Source organism: Nyctereutes procyonoides, unplaced genomic scaffold (genome assembly GCF_905146905.1).
Source record: "Nyctereutes procyonoides isolate TBG_1078 unplaced genomic scaffold, NYPRO_anot_genome, whole genome shotgun sequence".
Taxonomy (NCBI): domain Eukaryota; kingdom Metazoa; phylum Chordata; class Mammalia; order Carnivora; family Canidae; genus Nyctereutes; species Nyctereutes procyonoides.
In genome coordinates, this window is record NW_026575125.1 from 37,934,388 (window position 1) to 37,957,620 (window position 23,233).

The 23,233-nt window shown below is 42.0% G+C and overlaps 1 protein-coding gene across 1 annotated transcript in view; it reads right to left on the minus strand.

The window, feature by feature from the left end:
- Positions 1 to 283: 283 nt before the first annotated feature.
- The window catches only part of MAOB (monoamine oxidase B), a 117,581-nt gene continuing 94,631 nt past the window's right edge, over positions 284 to 23,233 (minus strand). The window contains exons 7-15 of the mRNA XM_055338702.1: positions 22,999 to 23,148; positions 21,734 to 21,893; positions 15,336 to 15,432; positions 14,342 to 14,395; positions 12,958 to 13,015; positions 9,770 to 9,867; positions 3,363 to 3,474; positions 2,731 to 2,793; positions 284 to 1,266 (exon numbers count right to left, since the gene is read on the minus strand). Of these exons, the coding sequence (XP_055194677.1) occupies positions 1,114 to 1,266; positions 2,731 to 2,793; positions 3,363 to 3,474; positions 9,770 to 9,867; positions 12,958 to 13,015; positions 14,342 to 14,395; positions 15,336 to 15,432; positions 21,734 to 21,893; positions 22,999 to 23,148 (945 nt within the window). The 3' untranslated portion in view covers positions 284 to 1,113. The remainder of the gene's footprint in view (positions 1,267 to 2,730; positions 2,794 to 3,362; positions 3,475 to 9,769; positions 9,868 to 12,957; positions 13,016 to 14,341; positions 14,396 to 15,335; positions 15,433 to 21,733; positions 21,894 to 22,998; positions 23,149 to 23,233) is intronic.

A 23,233-nucleotide genomic window follows, 5' to 3' on the forward strand; every position in this document is an offset into this window, starting at 1 on the left:
GCATCTTTATCATATCATTATAAATCATTTACCAAGTGCTCACACATGCATCAGCTATGATGGATCACGCAGTCAAAATGTACGCATCATCTGGGCTTTGAGGAAATTCTGACTGAATGCTTTAAAGCCACAATTATATGTCTAAAACTGGGTCTTAAAAATAAATAAATAAATAAATAAATAAATAAATAAATAAATAAATAAAAAGAAAATAAACCTGGGTATTGATTTGATCTGTGAAAACCTTCAAAGTCATTACCCAAAAAAGAAAAGACGACAGACATCTGGTCAATCCACTTTATTTTTACTTGCTAGTGTGTAATGAATGACCTTTGTATCCAGACATAATGGGAGGATACAAAAGGAAGAAAAGACAAGATTCCTATCCTGAAAGAAATTAAAATCAGCTTCAGCTGACATTGCACAGGACAATAAGACTTACAGATATATACTGAGTAGCACATAACAACCTAGTGCAGAGTAAACCCACACAAAGGGACACCATCGGTGACTATGGCAGAGAGTGGAAGAAGGGGGTTGAGGCATACATCCTGTGGGGCGGGAGAGGCAATGGACCTGTGACCTGTGTTCTAGTCCTCTAAATATCAGTGTCTTATTGTGGACTTGGGCAATTAAGTTCCACCTCTCCTGGCCTTGGCTTGATCAACACTACAAGAGAAGGTGAAGACTAGATGTTCTTCAAGGCCCAGCTATCACAATACAGGATTCTAAGGACAAGTGGGGAGAACTTGGACACAGAGGATGTTACATGTAAGAGAAAGGACAAGCACAGAGCCACAAAGGTGGGGGAAAAAAACTAGTTTTTTTTGTGCGTGGGCAAGGTGCGTCGTGGGACAGTGAGAGCTTGCTTAACTATGGTAAAGATTCTGGGAAATGGGCAAGACAGAGCGCAAAGCTAGGTAAGGGACAATATGCAGGGGCCAAGCGGCACAGGACATACTATGTTTCCTGTGGTGGAAAGTCTGACTTATCTTCATGCTCCTCACCTCATTCTACAGTCGCGATGTCCTCTTGGAACCTTACTGCAATTCCTTCCCCAAACCCACACACCAGATAGAGTAAGAAGAAGGTGTAGTTACAGATGCTTTCTCTTTAGACCCGCACAAGCAGACCCCTTTTGTGTGCCAGGATGCCAAGAGCAGTTGCAGAAAAGATGGCGGTCAATCCGATCAGCCTCAGCAGGCCTGGCACAGAGGGCAAATGTCTCTCCAAGAAGGTCGTGGTGATGGGCTGCGCAGGGACATCCTGGGTTCAGAGAACATTCAGTATCAGTATAGGGCTTTACCCACTTTGCTCCAGAAATCCTTTGTTTCCTCCAGTTCTTTGAACATGATCTACTCTTGCCCACCTCAAGGCCATTAAATAGAGTGTACCTGCTGCTCATGGCATTCATCCCCATTCCCCACTAGGCCCTTGACTTAGCTAATCCTGACTCCTGGGGGAGCCTTTCCTTTGCCCTCAGGCCAAGATGGCCTCTTCTTTTTACACCCTTGGCAAGTCTTCTTCATGACACCTGTACTTTCTGGTTATCATATGTCCTCTTCACATGTTGTTGCTCTGTGAAAACACTGCCCTTAACATGGTGGCTGATCAGAGTAGGTGCACAGTAAATATTTGTTGAGTTGATGGGGCGCCTGGGTGGCTCAGTCAGTTAAGCACTTGCCTTTGGTTCAGGTCATGATCTCATGGTCCTGGAATTGAGTCCTGCATCAGGCTCTCCTCTCAGTGGGGTGTCTGCTTCTCCCTCCCACTCTGCTTCTCCCCACTCTTCATGCTCATGCTCTCTCTCTCTTTCTCTCAAATCAATAAAATCGTATAAATAAATAAATAAATAAATAAATAAATAAATAATATTTGTTGACTTGAATGAATCCATGGTCTACTCATCCCTCAGTCCCACAACTGACAGAAGCACAAGACAATGACTTGGACTGGCAGGGCTATTCTTATGGACTTCACATTGATAAAGGAATAACTTTGACCTTTTTGACTCTTGTCCTCTGCAATGCATTTCACTCTATCCTCTGTGTGTCCTTCCTTCCAATCAGGAAAGCTTCCTGAAGTTTTATTACAAAAATAGTAGTGTGTATATTGAAAATGCTTTTCTAATCTAAATCTGCTCCATTTCATTTCACCCCTGGTTCCCTAGACAGGGGATGCTGACATAGCTTCCTTTCATTTCCTACCCCCTGTTGGTAATCACCAGGTTAGAGATTTATTCAGGAGGCATTTATTGAGTTCTTCATATGTTCTAGAACTCTCTGACCAAAATAAAAAATTGTATATTTTCATAATAATCTGCAATGAATATGGCAGTCTATAGATTTATCAATTTCTTTTAAATCTCCCATCTCTGTCCTAACTCACGGTATCTTTTAATTTTAAAAGATATTTAACAAAAAAAGAATTTCCTTTTTTTTTTTTTGAGAGAGAGAGAGAGAGACAGACGGAGAAGGAGAGAGAGAATCTTGAGCAGGCTCCACACCCAGCGAGAGCCGGATGCAGGGCTCGATCTCACGACCCTGAGATCATGACCTCAGCTGAAATCAAGAGTGGGATGCTTAATGAGTGAGATACCCAGGTATCTTTTTAAACATGCATTCGTTGAATCAGAGAAAGGTATGTAAATATTACAAGTGGTTTTTTTTTCTGCAAATAATTGTTTTTAGAGAAAAGAGATTTAAATTCATGAAATAAAATATAACCTACCACTGATTCTGGTTCTGACTGCCAGATTTCATCCTCTGGGATCTTCCCCATGGCATGCAGGATCTGAAAAGAGTATTTTGGTGAATAACAAAAGTGGCACCATTTCCAGCTCATCTGCTCTTTAAATAAAGGACTAACTGATGACCTCTTAGGATATCCCTTAAAAACATGAGGGGAAAAGCCAACGTAGTCCATTCAATCTTTAAAAGGCTCTAAAAGGTCTTTCATCCATAACATTTAAGAGCCTCCAACCTTTAGGCTCGCCAAAGATTTTAGTAGTTGTGAGCATGCCTCAATAGGAATGAGATCATAGGGATTGTCAGGAAACATATAAATGAATCCTGAATCATAATAAAAACATGTTTGGTTCTATAATATTAGACCTAGGTTATCTCTCAAGTATATCTACAGGAATCTTTTGTCCCATGGGGTCTTTTTACCTTGGGTGACATGATAGGTAGGTATTTTCATCATTACTTTTGGGTTAAAGTGTTTGTTGCACCTGAGAGTACTATTAAAATGGTGTTTCATAGGTCTTCAGGAGTTGGCCTCCAGGATCTCAGACATCTTTGACCTGCTTGTAGGGCCCATGCGTTGCCTTTTTCCCCACAGTCTATGACCCGAGGTCTTACCTCTCGGGCCGCTCTCTCTCCAGCCTCCACAGCGCCCTCCATGTAGCCACTCCAGTGGGTGGCAGTCTCCGTGCCTGCAAAATAAATCCTGCCCACAGGCTGTCGTAGAACCCTGGAAACAAAAGCAAAGAGGTAAAAGTGGTCAGTCTCAGAGGGTGAGAAAAGAGCCTTCCTACAAAGACCAAGTCTGGTCGGATTCCTCTGATACTAAATTATCAGGAGTATGTTGGCAATTCTGGAATAGTGTTTATAGGTTCCTCCAGTTCTTGCATGATCCTTGTCACAGACAAGGAATAAAAGCTGAAGTTGGCCTCTGCACCAAGTGCTTACAGGATAGGGACTGACATCAGTGGAGTATGTATTTGCTTCAACTATGTGAAATGAGGGAGTACTTGGGCCTGGTCATGTCTAGTTCCTTTTATGGCTCACCAGCTCTAAGCATGGTGATACATGCCCCAGTTCCCTACCTGGTTATTCCACCAATGAACTGGCAAATCAATTCCTCTCACTGAGCTCTGGATCCCCCATCTCTTAGAGGGCATGGTGCAATGATTTCTAAGGACTTTTCCATCAGTGACAGGTAACAAATCTGTGGATCTGACTCCTTCTCACCCTGTGCTTTCTCTCTCTCTCTCCTCTCTCTCTCTCTCTCTTTCAAATAAATAAATAAATAAATCTTAAACAAACAAAAACTACTACTCACTGAGTGCTTACCTCTATCCTTGTTAAGAGTTTTGCTGCATTAAATTAACAGTTAGCATTTGTTGGATGCTGAGCACTCTTCGAAGAGCATTAATCCTCACCACAACCTTATGAGGTCAGTGCTGTATTAACCCCATTTTGTAGATGAGAATATGGAGCTACAGGGGCTGTGATGTTGTGATGCACTGTCAAGACCCCCCCTTCAAGAATGAAAGATTTGTTCTCAGCTACTGGGAGTGCTGCCAGAAGATGTCCTCAATGTCAGTCCTCTCTGGAGATTGTCTCTGCTGAAGAAAATGGCCTCACCTCAAGATCATGCCTTCTTCCAGAGGCAGGAGCATTCAATGACTAATCATCATGGGGTGATAAAGGTTTAGACCCCCATGTTCCAACTTGGAACAACCCTTAAGGGCCATCCTAGCTCCAGAACTCCCTATGGGGTCAGTGGAGGCCTTCCCTGGAAGTACATCACAGTCTAACTCCTCCCTCTGCCCACTCTTACTTCCTTCCTCCCACCTCCACAAGTATTCACACCAAGGGTTGTCTCGAGTACATATCCTATGTGCTAATCTGTGTTTCGGACTCTGCTTCCTGGGGAATCTAATCAACAACAAAGATAGTCATTCACTCTAGGTCGTGGCTAGTAAGTGGCAGAGCTGGTATTTGAATCCAGGCCATTTGACTCCAGCACCCACAGTCCTTTGTTTTTTAAGATTTATTTATTTGAGAGAGAGAGAGAGAGAGAGAGAGAGAGAGAGAGAGAGAGAGCATGAGTCGGGGAGGGGCAGAGGGAGAGAATCTTCAAGCAGACTCCCTGCTGAGTGTGGAGCCCAACGTGGGGCTCGACCCCGCAAACCATGAGATCATGACCTGAGCCGAAGTCAAGAGTTGGATGCTTAACTGACTGAGCCCCCCAGGGCACTCCAAGCACCCACAGTCTTAACCACTTAGTTACTCTTCCTCCCTCTATCAAATTATTTAATCTTTTTAAGGAGCTCCATGGCATAGCTACTATTATCATTATCTCATTTTACACATGAGGAAACCAGCTCAAAGAAATGTGTGCTGACTTGTCAAGAGCCACTTCTAGAAAATAGCAGAGCTAGGATTTGAACTAGGTCTAGCAGATGTCAAGGTCTCTGTTTTATCCTCTGTGCTTTGCCTTATGTACCATCACCACTAGTTAGCAAAGAGTGCCCAAAAGCTATATAAAGGGACAGAAATGGACTGCACTTGGCTTCTAAGAGGGGTGGTTTGTTGTTGCCCTGACAAAAATACCATAAGGGAAACACTGTTACCATGTCATTATTCATCTTATCTCAGGTTTCCTTTATATCAAGTAAGGGATGCGGATGTCTGGAGTGAACACCCAAGCTCTATCTTGGTCACCACTGAACAGACACCGCCAAACTTTTTATCAGAAAAACAAATGGGCTTGCTTCAACTGGTGGCTTCTCCTTTACTGGGCCTCACTGTAGCCATTCAGAATTAAAAAGGGATGGAAAATAGAAGGGAAGATATTATAGACTGCCAAAAATACATGTAATAATCTGGAATGATCCATAGTCAGCATGGCCTGGAGAGCCTAGGGGTATTCAGGAAGGATGCCATGCAAAAGAAGGTAAATTTGCTTTCTCCAAGTTCATCAAATGTTGCTTTCATCAAATGAGGGCTTTTTTCTTATAAGATTCTATCTATCTATCTATCTATCTATCTATCTATCTATCTATCTATCATCTATCTATCTAGTGAAAGAGAGTGCTAGCAGGGGCAGGGGGCAGAGGGAAAGGAAGAGAGAGAATCTTAAGCAGACTCTGCCCTAATTCCCTCACGCGGGGCTCTACCGCATGACGCTGGCCCAAAATCAAGAGTAGGCACTTAACCCACTGAGCCACCCAGGTGCCTGTGCATGTTCACTTTCTGCAAATCGAGGGAACTAAAACCAAAATGGAAACCTCTGGAAGGCCTGGCCAAAGCCTAGAATTAAACATTAGATAAGAAAATAAAGGTATAGAGAACTAGTTATGCAAACAATTGGAACATAAAAATGTAAAAACTCAGAATCAGTTTCAGACAGAGATATTTTTCCACAACTTGTCATGTGTAAATTTTCCCTTGGGGGGAAAAATGTCCAACAGCTAGAGAAGAAAAATCCCTGCCTCCTCTTTTGCAAGCAAGTGAGCAGACAGTATATATTTGCAAAAAGGAGATTTCCATGTATTATTTCTCATGGCTTGATGGAGTAAAATATTTCTTTATGTGTTTCACTGCTTAATCACTACAATTAGTTTTTCTGTACACACAGAAGTTAAATTCCTTAAGAAGTGTATGTTTATTTCTTAACTAAGGCACCATCAATACTGTCCTTTGTCTTCATCTGGAAACAGAGCATTTTCTCTGTATTTTCAGGGCCGTGAAAGTAACACTTTTTGCGGTACCTCAAATGTCATGAACCTGAAGGGTCAAGGGCAGCCCTGTGGCAGCCGGTCCTTGCTCAGTCCAGGAGTTATGTCACCAAGATATGCTGAGCTTAGTTCCTACCCTACAAATTGAAGCTGGTGATACAAAGCCTGACATATGTCCTTGGGGAGAAATAAAGATGAAACCAGGGCATTACCATGTCACCACCAACGCCCCATACGATAGGGTTTATATTGCTTCTGTCATGTGGCCAGCGTCAGGCCGATGCAGGGGAATCTCTTTTTTGCTCCCCACCATCCCAGTACCTGATAGACATTTTCTTGCAAAACCTTAAGGAATTGAGCATGAAACTTGCTATTCCGTGGTCAGAAATCCAATCGCATTGCAAAGCCAAAACCCAAAAGGATTGCTCCGACTGGCTTTTCTTTGTTGAAAGGGTAAGTTTTGTATTCCTGAATGTGTTACATGAGGCAAAGGATCCTATTTACCTTTCTGATTGTCCATTCAATCCCCAGCATTAGCCAGAGCCCAGTCATGCAGAACTTTCCCCCAGACATCCCATAAACTTGAAGGATTTCAAGTTCGTAATGTTCCATGTGCCCACGGTGCATTCTCCAATACCTTTCTCTGCCTTCTACACTCCTCAGGTGGTATGTGTCTTATGCAGCCTTCTTCGATTTCTCTTGGTGAGGCTAGCCCAGCATCCCTCCCCGGTCCCCATGGCATCTGTATGCCCATCTATTGGTGTACTTACCAGAGCACATTAGAGTCCATGTTTGCTGGCCTCTCTTCCCACCCCCACCCCAGCATCTTCACGGTGTTAGCTCCTTCGTAGCAGGGAGGAATTTTCTCAGTATGGAAGTTTCCAGCACAATGCTTGGCTAAGGGTTGGCACTTAGCCAATAAGTCCCGAATGAAGCAATTACTATGGACGTATTCTATAATCAGCATATCCCAAAATGAGCTTAATGACCCAGGAGCCAATCGGGTGGTGCTCTTTAGTCCCAGAATGTTCTGTTACATGGTATTTTGCCATCTTCAGGAAGATAAGGAAAGTGTTCACCAAAATCATTGTGTATCTTCTGACAAGCAGGTTTTAATCCTTCTTACGACTGATTTTTGTGGACAGACTGATCATCCACCTATATTCACCCATACTTTCTTTTTATTGCATACTCCCAACAGACTTTTCCTCACTACCCTACATTTCCTATTTTATTTAGATTGACCTGTTGGCATTAAATTATTGTTTGGCTTAGTATTACTATAATGGTCATAACAATTACAGCTAGATCATCAATTCATGCCTTGTTGTTGTCATCAAACACAATTATCTAAACACCAATGAGTCCTACTTGGATGCACAATGTTGTTAATGCTAAAAGCCATTGAATTGTGCACTTTGGGTGAACTGTATCATATGTGAATTATATCTCAGAAAAAGCATTTCAAAAAAAAAACCCTCGGGGCACCACGGTGGCTCAGTCGGTTAAGCATCTGACTCTTGGTTTTGGCTCAGGTTGTAATCTCAGGGTCATGAGACTGAGCCCCATGTCAGGCTCTGAGCTCAGCACGGAGTCAGCTTGAGGTTTCTCCCACTCCCTCTGCTCCTCCCCATGCTCATGTTCTCTCTAAATAAATAAAATCTTTATTTAAAAACCCTCATGTTGGGGATCCCTGGATGGCTCAGCAGTTTGGTACCTGCCTTCAGCCCAGGGCATGATCCTGGAGACTCAGGATCAAGTCCCATGTCAGGCTCCCTGCATGGAGCCTGCTTCTCCCTCTGCCTGTGTCTCTGCCTCTCTCTCTCTCTCTCTCTCTCTCTCTCTCTCTCTCTCTCTCATGTCTCTCATGAATAAAGTCTTTAAAAATTAAATAAATAAATAAAAATAAAAACCCTCATGTTGTCATTAACATACTGATTATTATCCTTTGTATGCCATCTTGTGCTTTCTCATACATTTGCTAAAGAAAATGAAGTCCAGAGAGAAGCAACCTGTCCAGGATGACAAAGTTGGTTATTGGTAGAATCAGGACTGTACCCAAGTCCCTGGACTCCCAGTCTAGAATTCATATTGAAGAACCACTATATGTCTGAAATAGAGCCTTATTATCCTGATATTTTCAAAGATACATGTTTGGGAGGTCAGTGTCTTTAGTAATAAATTTCTAAGAAATTCTGACTTGAGGATTGCTTTTTTAAAAAGAGATTTCAATTATTTACTCATGAGAGACACACAGAGAGAGGCAGAGACATAGGCAGAGGGAGAAGCAGGCTCCCTGTGGGGAGTCTGATATGAGACTTGATCCCAGGACCCCCGGATCATGCCCTGACCTAAAGACAGACACTCAACCACTGAGCCACCCAGGTGCCCTGAGGATTGCTTTTTAATACTATACCCATGTTGACACTTCTACAGTTATTTATTTATTTATTTATTTATTTATTTATTTATTTATTTATTTATGAGAGCATGCACAAGCATGGGGGATGGGCAAAGGAGAGGGAAAAGCAGAATCTCTGCTACGCAGAACTCGAAGATCTTGACCTGAGCAGAAGGCAGACACTTACCTGACTGAGCCACCCAGGCTCTTGTACAGTTCTTTTTTTTTAAAGATTTATTTATTTGATAGAGAGAACGCATGAGAGTGAGGGAAGGGGTAGAGGGAGAGGGGGGAGAGAGAGAGTCTCAAGCAGACTCTACACTGAGTGCAGAGCCCAACATGGGACTCAATCTCACAACCCATGAGATCACAACCTGAGCTAAAACCAAGAGTTGGACGCTTAACCCACTGAGCCACCCAGTGCCCCTACAATTTCATTTTAAGGAAATTTTACTAAGCTCTGAACTCACTATAAAGATAATTCTTCTGACAATATAAGCAAACCCTCTGACTACCTAAATTCCTATTCTTATGTGGCAACCTTTGTGGGTTATATTGATTGGGATTGTTCCTTCAGAAGAATTCAGAGTGCAAGGCACCCATCATGGTGCAGAATTATAAAGACTTCACTCTGGAAATTCACAAGATATAAAGGAAATTGGGGACTTCTTTCTTTCTTTCCTCCCTCCCTTTCTTTTCTTTCCTTTCTTCCTTCCTTCCTTCCTTCCTTCCTAACTTTCTTTCTTTCTTTCTTTCTTTCTTTCTTTCTTTCTTTCTTTCTTCTTTTTGTATTTACAAAAAAAATATAAAAAAGAGGGAGAAGAGCTCCATGAATTCATTTAGAGTTTGGATTCAGGTTCAGGGAATTTCAATAAGAGCTTGACATGATTTTACTCTACCTTCCATATTGAGTCATGATCCCAGGGGGAAAGTAGGTGGTGTAGCAGCCCCCGGAGTACTGCTCCTCGCACCAGTTCTTCTCTTCGTAGTGTACGGGCTACAAGAGAGAATGACAAAAACTCAAAAGAGATGCAAATGAAGGTATCCAGTATAGAATAAATCAAACACAGCCTGGTGGGCTTCATATTAAAGAACCAATATACGTCTTAAATAGACCCTTATTATTAGCTGGATATTACTTTAGGCAAGTAAATGTCCTTGGTAAGAAACTTCAAAGAACTTTTTACTGGAGAAAGTTCTCTCACTTGGTTCATTCATGTCTCAGGAACCATTGATGAACTACAGTTGTCTCATTCCACTTTTTAGCTGGTATTACCATTTTTTAAGGATTATTTTATTTATTCATGAGAGACACACAGAGAGAGGCAGAGACATAGGCAGAGGGAGAAGCAGGCTCCCCACAGGGGAGAAGCCTGCTTCTCCCTCTCCCTCTGCCTGCCGCTCCCCCTGCTTGTGTTCTCTCTCTATCTCCCTCTCTCTCTCTCTGTCAAAAAAATAAATAAATAATCTTTAAAAAGGTAACTAAAATAAGCTTTATCATTTAGTTTTATATTGAAACAAAAATCAACATAGCAAGTTTTAAGAGAAAAATGTCAACTTAAAAACAGATATTGAAAAAATGTTTTGTCTAAAAAGCATGCAGTCACATAAGGCATGTTAGACAGTTGTGTGAAATGCATCCTATTTTCAAAGCACAAGGCCCTACTTGAGGGGTGTCAGTGGGTCCCGGTCACTGGTGGTCTTGCCACATCTCATGTGAAGCCCTCTTCCCTCTGCATCTGAGGGCAACAACCACTTTGGGAGCCCTTGTCCCTGGCTGTTTCCAGCCACTCAGGAGAGAGGGTGGACTTCATCTTTCCCCTTTCCCTACTCCTTGGGCTTGCTTCTTTCCACATGATAAACGCTGAAGCAAGAATAAAACAAGTGCTTCTCTTGGTGCCAGGAGCAAACAAGGAAAGGACCAGATAATTTTTATCAACCTCAGTGAATCATCCACATTCTTCTTTGAAAAAGAGATTTTCCCACATTAAAAAGGCTCAGCTGTTTTGGAATTTGAGAGCAACAACCTCTTTCCCCTCCAACTGGGGTTCCCCAAACAACCATCTTACAGGTTGCTGGAGGGATCTCAGTGACACCCTGCTTCAGCCTGAGAATGTCTCAGAACAGAACAAGAAAGCTTGAGTATTTCCCAGGGTGAAGTATCCAGAACAGCATTTTTAAAACAGAAAAACCAGGGGCACCTGGGTGGCTGAGTAGGTTAAGCACCTGCCTTTGGCTCAGGTCCTGTTCCTGAGGTCCTGCGATCCAGTCCAGGATCTGGCTCTCTGCTCAGCCGGGAGTCTGCTTTTCCCTCTCCCTTTCCCTGCCCCTCCCCCTGCTTGGCTCGCACACTCTCTCTCTAATAAACAAATAAAATCTTTGGGGAAAAAAAACAGAAAAAATAGTCATTTTTAACAGATGTGAACTGATTTTATTTTGGTGTGTGTATATTTATAGTTTTGCTATTCCACTTGCACTCTCCTTGAGCCGAGATCTAGGCTATGCTTATATTTAAACTTGCTGAAGGGTCTATAAAAGCACACACAGAAAAATGAAACAAAACACATTCTTCATTATTCTTATGCATCTCTCCAGAGCAATCAGTCACTCTCATTCATTTGCTGAAAAGGAACTCCAAAAATCCTCAAGTTCACCTACATCATGTGCAATGGGGGGGATGGGTCTGTGGGGCAGGGTATCTTGCTTTAAAAGAATGAGCCTAGATGACACACTGAAAAGCTACAACGATCTGAATGGGAGGGAGCAAGCTACTGTGAAGCTGAGCAAGCTAAGTGTGGGAGTAATAAGATTAAGCCATGTAGCTGCTCAACTAGGTCGTGATGGGCACTGCAACGATTTGGATTTAAGAGGCTTAACAAGTTAAACACTCTTAGCTCCCTCATTAGATTTTTCTCATGCTTTAACCGCTCATTTGTCCGTGGGTCTCCCTTGTCTTCAAAATGCTTCATGGATAACAGGATTTAATAATCGCTTTCAAAAGGTGATTTAATCCATGTTCAAATGTTGAAACCCCAGCAGTCTGGTGCATGTAACAAGAACACGAATTCATTGCTTTAAATATGGACGAGGTGGGGTGATTATGTCTGCTGGTGAGGGGTGCACTGGGCTCTCTGACGGTCGCCAATGTCCCTCCCACCCCACCCGTCGATCCCACCCCATCCTGCCTTTAACCACCTGGGTGGGGTGGGGGCTACTACTCGTGTAACTGGCAGATCACAGTGTCCTCATCCTCAGGCTACTTCTGAAGGTATCTGCGAAACTCAGATGGCAGGGCTCAACCTGAGCCAGTCACACCCCTAATGCTCAAGGGTAAAACAAAGGAAAAAGGGATGTGCAGGAGAGGAACAGGCCACCCGATTTTTACCTCTGAGAGGGTGTACAGTGGGGTGGGTGTTAGGGAATGCTTATATGTTACATCAACAATGTAAACATGCAAATCTCATCGTTTTATAAGATTGGTGAGAGAAAACTCTTTGCCTTCCCATACTGGCTGCTAGGATCCGGGGTCTCACCAGGGGTAGCAGAAGCTTTACTCTTTTGCCCTCTGACAGAGGTGGGAGTGCAGTGGCCTAATGTTCCACTCCAGGAAAAGCTCTGAACTCAGGGACAAGTGTAGCATCACCAGCAATACAAGAGTGTTGCAGGATTCTTTTTTTTTTAATTTTTTATTAATTTATTTATTTTGAGAGAGAGCGAGAGTGCAAGAGCAAGCAGGGGGAAGGGGCAGGGAGAGAGGGAGAAGCAGACACCCTGTTAATCAGGGACCCAATGTAGGACTTGATCCCAGGACCCTGGGATCATGACCTGAGTGGTAGGCAGACACCTAACCGACCAAGCCTCCCAGGTGCTCCGATGTTGTGGGATTCTTGAGCTGCCACAGCTGCAACCAAGACCTATGTTCTTTGGGATAGCTTGTAAGTTGACCAGCCCTCAGTAGGCCCCTCTGAGAATATGTCAGAGAAAACATGAGCTCTAGAACCCTACTTGCATGAGCCTATCCCTGGGACCCCCTTGAGGACAAAACCAGGGGTCTCTCTCTTGGGAAAGAGATGAAATGCAGTCTTACCTGCAAAGCTTCTTGGGAACCCAGGACTTTTGCATAGAGCTCACAAAGTTTCTTCATCCTACGGAAGAGAAAGACAAAAGGGCAAATGAAGAAAGAAGGGAAGTAAAAGAGGCTCCCATCCCTTCATTCAAAGACCCTGTGAGCTACTGCTTTCACTTGCCATTTCATTTTAATTTTTCAAAAACAGGGCACTATGTTCTATTTTGAATGTCTTAAGTCTATGTGGTCACCAACAGTATTAAGGAAGAGAAAGTGACACATGGTGGGCATCACTGGGCTCACTCGGCAATTTGTTCATTCATTTAAGAAAACATTGTGTCAGTCCGCTAAGGGCTAGAGATTCGGGGGGCATCCGGATGTGATCCTTGCTTCCCCTCTGCCTCCCACCACCCCAGACAATGGATGGAGTGGAAAGAGAAAAGGGCAGGAAAAGGTTTGAATTCTGCTTCTGCCTCCTAAGTACTATGAGATCTTGAGCAGGTTACTTAAGCTCTCTGAGCCTTAGTTTTATCAACCAAGTGGCATGTTTTTTTTTTTCTTTCATGATGTAAAACAGTGTAGTCCTCAGACCACCATCAGGCAGCAGCAACATCACCCTGGGAACTTGTGAGAAATGCAAATTCTCAGGCCCCGCCCCAGACCTGCTGATTCAGAAAGAGCAGTGGCAGAGAGATGTGTTTTCCCAAAGCTTCCAGGTGATTCTCAAGTCTGAGAACCAACCAGACAAAAACCTCCTACCTTCATGGTTCTTAATAGTCCAGTGGCAATTTTTTTTAGGTGAGTGGCCCCATCTAGACCTCCATACCCTCTGGCCAAGCACAGCAGTGGCGATGGTCACAGAGAAGCATGGTAATGGAGAGGAAGGAATGTGCCATAATGTGATTCAGAGGCTCTGAGTTGGTAAATATGCATCTGTGGTGGTGTGGGAATAAGTAGCTGGCAGTGGTGAATACTGACTGCTGGAAGAAATTGCCACCTCCAGAGAAGCTCGTCCCTCTGTACCTATCACCTGTTAATTGTTATGCTTCACTCATGCAGGATAGTTGCAGACTGCCCTGCCATGCAGTCATCTTTCTACCTGGTTATCTCTTTTCCAAGTACATTTTCAGCCCCTGGGTTATGTCTATTTTTGTATTCAATATAGCTCCTTGCATGGTATCCTATGTACAATAAGCTCAATAAATATTAATTTGAACACTTGGTTCTTAAATTATTGGCACTGTGCCTTTATATAAGACCCTTATATTTAACATAGCAGACACGTAGCATTGGCAGTACACAGGTTATTAGGCAGTCTTCAAGTTAAAAAGTTAAGTAAAATGGAAAGGCGGGCAAGGAGGCAGAAAAGCAGGAAAGAAGAAAGAAGAGGCACTTTTCTCCATACCTTTCATCTTTGGTAAGACGTGCCAGTTTTCTGGCTTTGTGGGCAAGGATAAATCTAAAACATACAAATCAGAAAAAGGGGGAAATTAACAGCTGCTTTCATCCTGGCCCCTTGTCTACAGCTACAACATGTGCCTGGAGTACAAATTAAAAGTCAACCAGAAGAAACAAATCAAATGCTAGTTTATTTCGTTCAGTGTTTTACTCTTTATCTGCTACATTCTTGATAATACGAAGATACTAAGATCATACTATGGTTGATCCACCTCCCCCCCCCCACCATGGCTGATGGCCAACAAGAACGAGTCCTTGGTCTCAAATGCTCACCTAAGGGGGTCACCCAGCCCTTGCTCTTTGGTTCTGTCTCCACGATGGTGTCTTGTTAGTGTCTGGCCTTCTAAAATATGCCTGCATTTCTAGCTCTATGATTGCCTTCAACTTAACACCTGGCGTTTATCTCCTCTTTGCCATCTGTGGCTCTCTCAGAAATCAGTTTGTATATATCTTAGGGCCCATCTCAATTTTGGTTGTTTCAGGTAACCACCAGTCCGGGCCAGGTTCTGACCCCCAAGACATCCCCGATCTGTGCTGGTTTTCCCTGCCAAGCTGAGAATGGGGCTGGCCTTGGCTCCTCTCTGGCAGGACTCAGAAAATCTCAGCATCCCACATAATTACTATTGATGCCCACACAGGATCCACAAGAAGCCCTTTTGGTAAAACACCCTAAATCATCTTTATGTTATGCTTTTCCAAAAAGACAGCTCACCAAAATATATCTACCTCTAGCACCAAATATGAAGCAGAAAATTGATACAACAAATTTTAAAATGGTAGTGGTATTCTACTTCTACTCTAAATATTTATCCATTGGAATACATTATTTTTAAAGGCATTAATAACTTTTCTACTGCCAGATGTGGGGCACATCTATTAATAGCATGGGAAGATTTTTGTCAACACCGAATAGCAACCGACTCCCCAGAAGCGTGCCTTACCCCATTATGGCGGCATAGTTGCCATCAGGTTTGGTATCATCCAACGTGTAAGCAATTGGAGCTTCCTCTCCTTCGATAATCATGGTTCCACAGTAATCTTGGAAAACAGCCAAATGGAGAAAGATATTCATCACCCCATCAAACTACCCATAATAGTTACTGTGAAGCACACATTTTCAATTTAAGAAGCCCAGAGGCCAAATATAAGATGTTATACTCTAAATAATGAAGGCAAACCAAACCGATGTCAAAAGGAAGGGTGAGTAGCCAACATTTTGTGAAGGACCAAACTGTAGATGCCTCTCTGCACAGAATAAAGCAATGTGATTTATGAAGTAATCCAGGCCACAATTCAATACAATCTTGTTTTCCCCATCAGTAAGACTCATGTCTCTTCCCACTTCCTCTTTCATAAGAAATCAGATAAAACCAAAGATGTGTAAAAAAATATATATTAGTCTGTTATCGTTAAACAGAAGGGACTGAATGTTCACATTTTATGAGGAACCACTTAGACTAAGCCAACTAGTTCCTGGTTTTCTGGAGACAGAGCAGAGAGCACATGATAACTAACCTCCACAGAGTCCCAAACCCTCATCTGTTAAATGATTTCCAAAACAACTCGGGCAACAACATCAGCTCATTCTGGTAAAAAGTGCTTCTCTCATTCCCTCCAGTATTTCCTTGCAAATTTGAGGTTATTTGAGCAAAATTATGGTGGAGAACCCTGAAGCAAATGTTGTCTAGAAAATCCAATGAGAGGAAATCAAAAAGAAGGAAGAAAGAACAGAGAACTTTGAGGATATGCACCACCTTCAACCTGTGTGTGAGCAGACTACACCTGAAGGTTTGTTTTACCTGCACTTGCCTCTCTCTTTCTCTCTCTCCTTCCATATCCCCTCCACTGCACACACGTGATAATCCATGTCCTGGTCAGCCACTGCATTGAGGGGTGCTTGCATGCCCCTCAAGTGTGCAGGGACAGGAAAGATGTTGAGAAAAATTGAAGTATGGGAAGAAGAATTGTCTTAAGTCCATCCAAAAAATCAAGAAGACAAGAGAAATAGCCAAGGAATAAATCATCTGTTATAAGAAGAAAAGAAAGAAGAGATGAAGAGAGAGAGAGTGCACACGGATGATGGCAGGGTCAGCTAGACTGGACAGAGAGGTAGCGTAGGACACCAGGCTGCTCCAAATGGATGGAGGGGCTCCTTAGACACTTCCTTCCCAGAGCAAAGCTGGCCCTGAGCCATGCAAGCACACTGGGCAGAAGTGAAGAAAAAAGGGGCAGAGAGGAAAGTCACGTTCATGCTGGGACAAATTATGTCGCCTTGGGTGACATTTCTATCTCTTGTAGGTAGATTGCTCAGAAGCCCTGCCCATGCACACCGGACTTCCGGTCAGCTTGGTCAGGCCTCGCTCCTATAAAGGAAGGGACAGTCAAGGACATATGGACATTTAAGGAAGTCCTTTAATGAGAGAAGCAGCCTCAAAAGCAGAAATAAACTAACAACAAAGAAGGAACTCTTGGGGAAAACAAGACAATGATTCAGGGAGTAGGAGAAATTTCCCTGAAAGTGGTAAGTAACATTCCCAGAGAGAAAAGAGAAGGTATTGCAGTTATGGGAAGTGATAAAGAGGAACATTTAGGATGAAATAATTTAATAGAAGTTTTTTGAGTGTGGGAGTGTGGAGGGTGAAGGTTTGAAAAAAAATGATTATGCTAAAAAATGATTATGCTCATCTGGAAGAATAACTGAAGTTTACCAAGGATGAAATTAAAGGAAAAATAATGAAGATTGTCCTATCAGATATCAAACATACTATAAAGCCACAGTGATTAAAACACTGCAGCACTGTCACTGAACTAGGTAATATAAATAAATGTGTGCTCTCCAACTTGGGGTGTGCACACATAGATTGCACATCTAGATAGCAGAGGAAGATGTTAAAAATTCTTATTTTCTATTTTTATTCTTTTTAAAGACTTTTTATTTATTTGAGAGAGAAAGAGAGCACAGAGGGAGAGGGAGAAGCAGACTCCCTGCTGAGCAGGGAGCCCAAAGTAGGGCTTGATCCCTGGACTCTGAGATCATGAACTGACCAAAAGCAGATGCTTAACTGACTGAGCCACCCAGGCACCCCAGAAATTCTTATTTTTTAATCTACCTTTTCAAAAAGTCTACTTTTGTTTTTTTTATATTTATTTTTTTTACAATTTTAAAAATTTAAATTCAGTTTGTCAACATATAGTATAACACCCAGTGCTCATCCCATCAAGTGCCCTCCTCAGTGCTGGTGTATATTTTATAGTTAGAACAATGCATTTTTCAGAGATTCATGTACATAATTTAGGAATAAACATACACATTGGTAATTAATGTTTACATTATTTTTAATGTATAGTGTTACAAAAGATATCTGGATCCCTATGTCAAAGAACAATGGAATGGAATTGCTAATCCAGAAAAGTCCCATGTATATATAGTAAATTCAGTAGGCTGAAACCATCATAAACAAATTTTAAAGATATTGTGCAACTCATGCAGAAAATACTTGTGAAATATTTGCAACATATATAGAAAAACATTAACAAGCAAAGGATAAGTATGTAATTTACAAGACAATTTAATATAGTCTCAAGCCTTCTTAGTGATTAAAATTTACAAATTCTAGATAAATGAGATATGTTCTTGTGCTGATTGGCAAAAAGTTTAAAATATTATTAGTAAAATATTATTAGTTGGCAAGGACGTAGGACAGGAACTCTAACAAAAATTTCAAATGTCTACCCATGTCAGTTGACTTCAGAATTCCACTTTTACAAATGTATCAAAAGGAAATCCTCCTATACAGATCTGTAGAGCTATATGAAGAATGTAGTTTACTGCAGCATAGTGTGTAACAGCAAAAACTTGGAAACAATCGAAATGGGTATCAATAGCAGTCCTATTTGATGGAGCCATACAATGAAATACTGTTTATTCAGTTGGTGAAATGAGGTAGATTTAAGTGCGCTGACATGGAGAGACATGTCTATGGTGCATTGTTAACCAAAAAAAAAAAAAAAAAACAAATTTCAGGATGGCATGTATCTTGTTTTTTTTTTAAATGCTTTTTGAAAAATATGTAACATATTTACTTAAAATTATATTTGCATATGACTGTTACATTCTTTTTTTTAAGATTTTATTTATTTATTCATGAGAGATGAGAGAGAGAGAGGCAGAGACACAGGCAGAGGGAGAAGCAGGCTCCATGTAGGGAGCCCGATGTGGGACTCGATCCCGGGACTCCAGGATCACACCCTGGGCTGAAGGCAGGCACTAAACCAGTGAGCCACCCAAGGATCTCCACATTCTTTTATATATATTTAAAGTGTATATATATTTTAATATATATGTATATATTAAATGTATATATATATTAAAATATATATACACACATATATTTAAAGTATTACCTATGCATATGATAAATTTCTTTTTTTTTAAGATTTCTTTATTTGAGAGAGAGCCCATGAGCAGGGGGAGGGGCTAAAGGAGAGGGAGAGAGGATCCCCCAAGCAGACTGTCTGAGCTTGGAGCCCAACATGGGGCTTGATTCCATGACCCTGAGATTGGGACCTGAGCCAAAACCAAGAATAAGACGTGTAAGGGACTTAGCCACCTGGGAGCCCCATATATGATAAATTTCTAAAGATAAACGACTTAAGTTTTTACTAGTTGTTCCCTAAAGGGAGTACATGCCAGGACACACACCATAGAGAGGGACATTTTTCACTTTTATTTTTTTGTAAGTTTTATAGGGAACACCTTGACTTCTGGAAGTTTTTTAAAAGCTGGTATTGCTTCTGTCATTCTCAACAGAAATTGATATGAAGTAGATTTAAGGGAAAGTGTAAATGGTGTAGATGAGCAAACGCAAGGGAGATTGAAGGCTTCAGGTACTAGTAATGACCTGCTCTCTCCAGGTAAGTGGAGGTGGGAGGAAGGGCCAAGGTTGCTGTGATGGTCCCCGCAGGTGTGTGGGGAGGGCGGTGATGAAGATGACTGGATTTGGGATGATTTTGCTGGGAGGCCAGCAAATTTCACCAAGATTTTATACAACAAGAGGTTGGGAAGCATTTCCTAGGATAACCAATCTACAAGCAACCAAACACTAACTAGGGCTGCTTGTATCAAAATGCAAAAAAATTATGTTCTCTTTAATAACCCAGACCATACTGCACTGATAAAACAAAACGAAGCAAAGAAAGAAACCAACAAAACTCTTGAATGGTTGGTGGCTGAATGTCCTTCACTATACTAGGCTGTTGGGGCTACGAAATTCAGCCCCTTTTATCTCATTAGCTCATATTCCTTGAGCTTTTGTGTTACTCATTAATTATGGCATTTTCATTTCATTTCCCTTATAGCATCCCTCAAAAATTGTTATTGAACCATTCATCAATGTAACAGAAATAATATTGGATGCAAGTTTTCCCACCCTCCCCTGTGTTTCTACATTAGCCTAAGTAAGGTCAACACTGAACTCAATGCATTGTCATGCAATTATCAGTTTACAAGATTGTCTTCCTGGAGTTTCTAGGTTATGGAAACATGCTTTTGAATTCCCAATGCCAACCACAGCCCTTGTTCATACAGTGGGTGCTCAATGTTGGTCAGTTGAAGGAATACATTAATATAGTAACTCAAGGGACTCCTGGGTGGCTCAGGGGTTGAAAAAATTTTTGAAATTTGAAAATGCTTTGGAGAGCTTTTAGTGTCTACAATCATTTTTTTTTATCTTATTTGAGAGAAAGCAAGAGAACACAGAGTCTGGAGAAGAAGAAGCAGACTCTCTGCTGAGTGGGAAGCCTGAAGCGGGGCTCAATCCCAGGATCCCGGGATCATGACCTGAGCTGAAAGCAGATGCTTAGCTGACTGAGCTAGCCAGGGGACCCTCTACAATCATTGTTTAAAACTGTTCCTCAAGGCTCATTACCAACAAGGACTGAGTCAGACCCAGCCTCTTCTTGAGGATGGACAACTTGGGTATTCTTTTGATACTAGTACCTAACGCTAAACTTTCCTAGCACGTAGCAGGCTTAAGATAAAGGTCTGTAGATATTAATGGAAAGTAACAGATTCTCTATACAAATAAAGACATTCTGAGCCATTAAAGGGAAAAAAACTAATCTCTATTCCATGGCCCTAAACCCTATCTATTTGCCACCAGCCAGCTATCTAACGTGGGGGCCTGGGTCGTGAGAGGAAGCAGCTCAGTACGAGCAAGCTCTTCACAATTTGTCACTGTGCTGTTCTCCCCAAAGGGTAGATCACTTGCTCAACTGATGTACTGATCCAGCAGTAGTCTGAAATCGGACTTCCTGCAAAGGTAGAGGGTTACAAGCTTGCATTGCGGCTGAAAAGGGGCAGATATGAGACGAATCACCTTGAGGGAAACTGAACTCTTCCCCTTGGCCTCCAGCATGACCTTCTTTCTGCAGTCTTGATCCTCATTTCAATCCACCCTTCCCTCAGCCCTCAGTCACAGATACCGACTGTTGTTACGTGACCTCCTCTCAGAAGAGAAGTCGATGTGATGGGAGTAAATAGGATAATGCTCTAGCACGGTGCTGTCCCATGCAGTAGCAACCTTGCCACATGTGGCTTTTTACCTCTGAAATGAAAGCAATTAAAATGAAATAAAGTTGAAAAAATGTGGTTCCTCAGTCTCACTAGCCACAATTCAAGTGTTCAATACCCACATGTGGCTAGCGGCTGCCGTACTGGACAGAGACTCTCTAGAACATTTCCATTCTAGCACTTTTGCTGGAGTCCCTATAATGTTCCACCCGGTACAGCAGCATACCTGTTGAATATATATGAATGAATGAATCACCTTAACTCTAGAATATAGTAGAATCTCAACACAAATGAGAGATTGCCTGGAAGTTTTCAGAATCCCTACGTTCACTAATGACTCTATAAACTCACACTTTAAAAAACTATTAGAAAGTGACCATAACTGTTTTCACAAGATTTTGTGGCAGGGATAAAAACAAAACTTGATGTTAAATTATGTAGAGTCAGTCATAGTCCAAGGGAAGCTGATTTCCATGAGTTTTGTGCCAGTGTATTTTATTTGATAGAACTATACTCAGAACCTCGGGGCACCTGGGTGACTCGGTTGGTTGAACAAGTGATCTTGTTATGATCCCTCTGCCTCCACCCCTGCTTGTGCTCTCTCTTTCTTTTTCTCTGTCTCAAATAAGTAAATAAATAAAATCCTAAAAAAAAAGAACCTTACTCAGAACCCAGACTAATGTTTTCTGCCCAGCTTTCTAATAAAACCAGTTATATGCAAATACAGGTCTTTGCACCTCGTTTCTCGGAGCTTCTGATAATACTCACCCTTTTTCCTCCAGAAGGGCTCTTTATAATAAACTATGCACTTGATGACTGAGCCCAAAGGCACACGAGTGATCAGCTGGTTTCTCATCATTGGCAGAGGGGGGTTGAAATGAATCTTCATGCCCAGAGTAGGAGGAATGGCACTAATCACATACTTAGCCTGGAAGAAAAACAATGTGCTTAAACATTGTTCCTGAGGTTTTGTTTTTTTTTTTTTTTCCTAATGCTTCTCCTTCATTTAACCCTTGGCCCCCTTCAAATATCTTTTCTTTTTTTGTCAAAGATTTTATTTGTAAGTAATCTCTACAGCCAACATGGGGCTCAAACCCACAGCCCTGACATTAAGAGTTGCATGCTTCAATGACTGAGCTAGCCAGGTGCCCCTCGAGTGTCTTTTAAATGGAAGAACTGGGAAAATCATGTTGAAACCAAAATCAGCTCATGTTCCCTAGTTCAAATCCTCCCATGACTTTCCATCACGCTTGGAGTCAAGCCCAGGTTCCTTACACTCACCTCCAAGGCCATACATGAAATGGATCCCTGTTACAGCTCTGATCTCATCTTCTGTTACTCTTCCCCTCACTCCTTTACTTCTGCCACATGACCACCTTGCTGTTTCTTCATCATGCCAGTCTTGCTTCTTCCTCAGGACCTTTGCATTGGCTGTTCTACTTGGAATGCTCTTCCCTCAAAGAACTGCATGGCTCAGTCCCTCGTCTTTTATGGTTCTGTGCTAAAGTATTGCCTTCTGAGCGAGGCCTTCCCTGATGACCTTATTTAAAATTGTATGACCAGTCCCCGCACCCCACCTTTTGGCACACCTTCTCCTCCTTCCCTGATTGGTTTTTTTCCATAGTACTTACCACCATCTGGTATACTTTATATCTTAACTACATATTTGACTATGGCCTTTCTCCTTCACTAGAATGTAAGCCACATGAGGGCAAAGAATTTTATCTGTTTGGTCCCCTGCTGTGTTCCCAACTCCTAGAATACTGCCAGACACATAGGAGGCATAAATAAATATTTTCTTTTGTATCAAATTACAAGGGAGTCCTATATAGAGCAGTGATAATATGTGGTTTTTGTAAATCTGTCCTCTCTCCAAATATTTTGGTTCTGTTTTCCCTTCTTTCAGACAGAGGTATCTTGTTTACTTTTGGCAAAGGGATTGTCTATGAAGTCTGGACTATTCTTGGCTTTATTTCAGCTTTGGTTTTCTATAGGATTCTGGCCACATGCCCTAGTTTAAGGCTCTTGGTTACCTCATACACCTCATGGTTTAGGGTCTCCACAAGGACATTTTCTCCTGTCTGGTCAATGTGGGTCACAGGCCTCTCCAGCTTCACTTGGTCTCCAAGGAGGTTCATTATCCGTTCACTCACTTGACCAGATCCGCCCACAAATTTTCTCTCCTGGAAAGAAAAGAAGACTCAAGAGGTGGGTAGGATATACAGGAATGAGTTTCATTTATTAAGTGGTTAGTTTTTCTCACATATC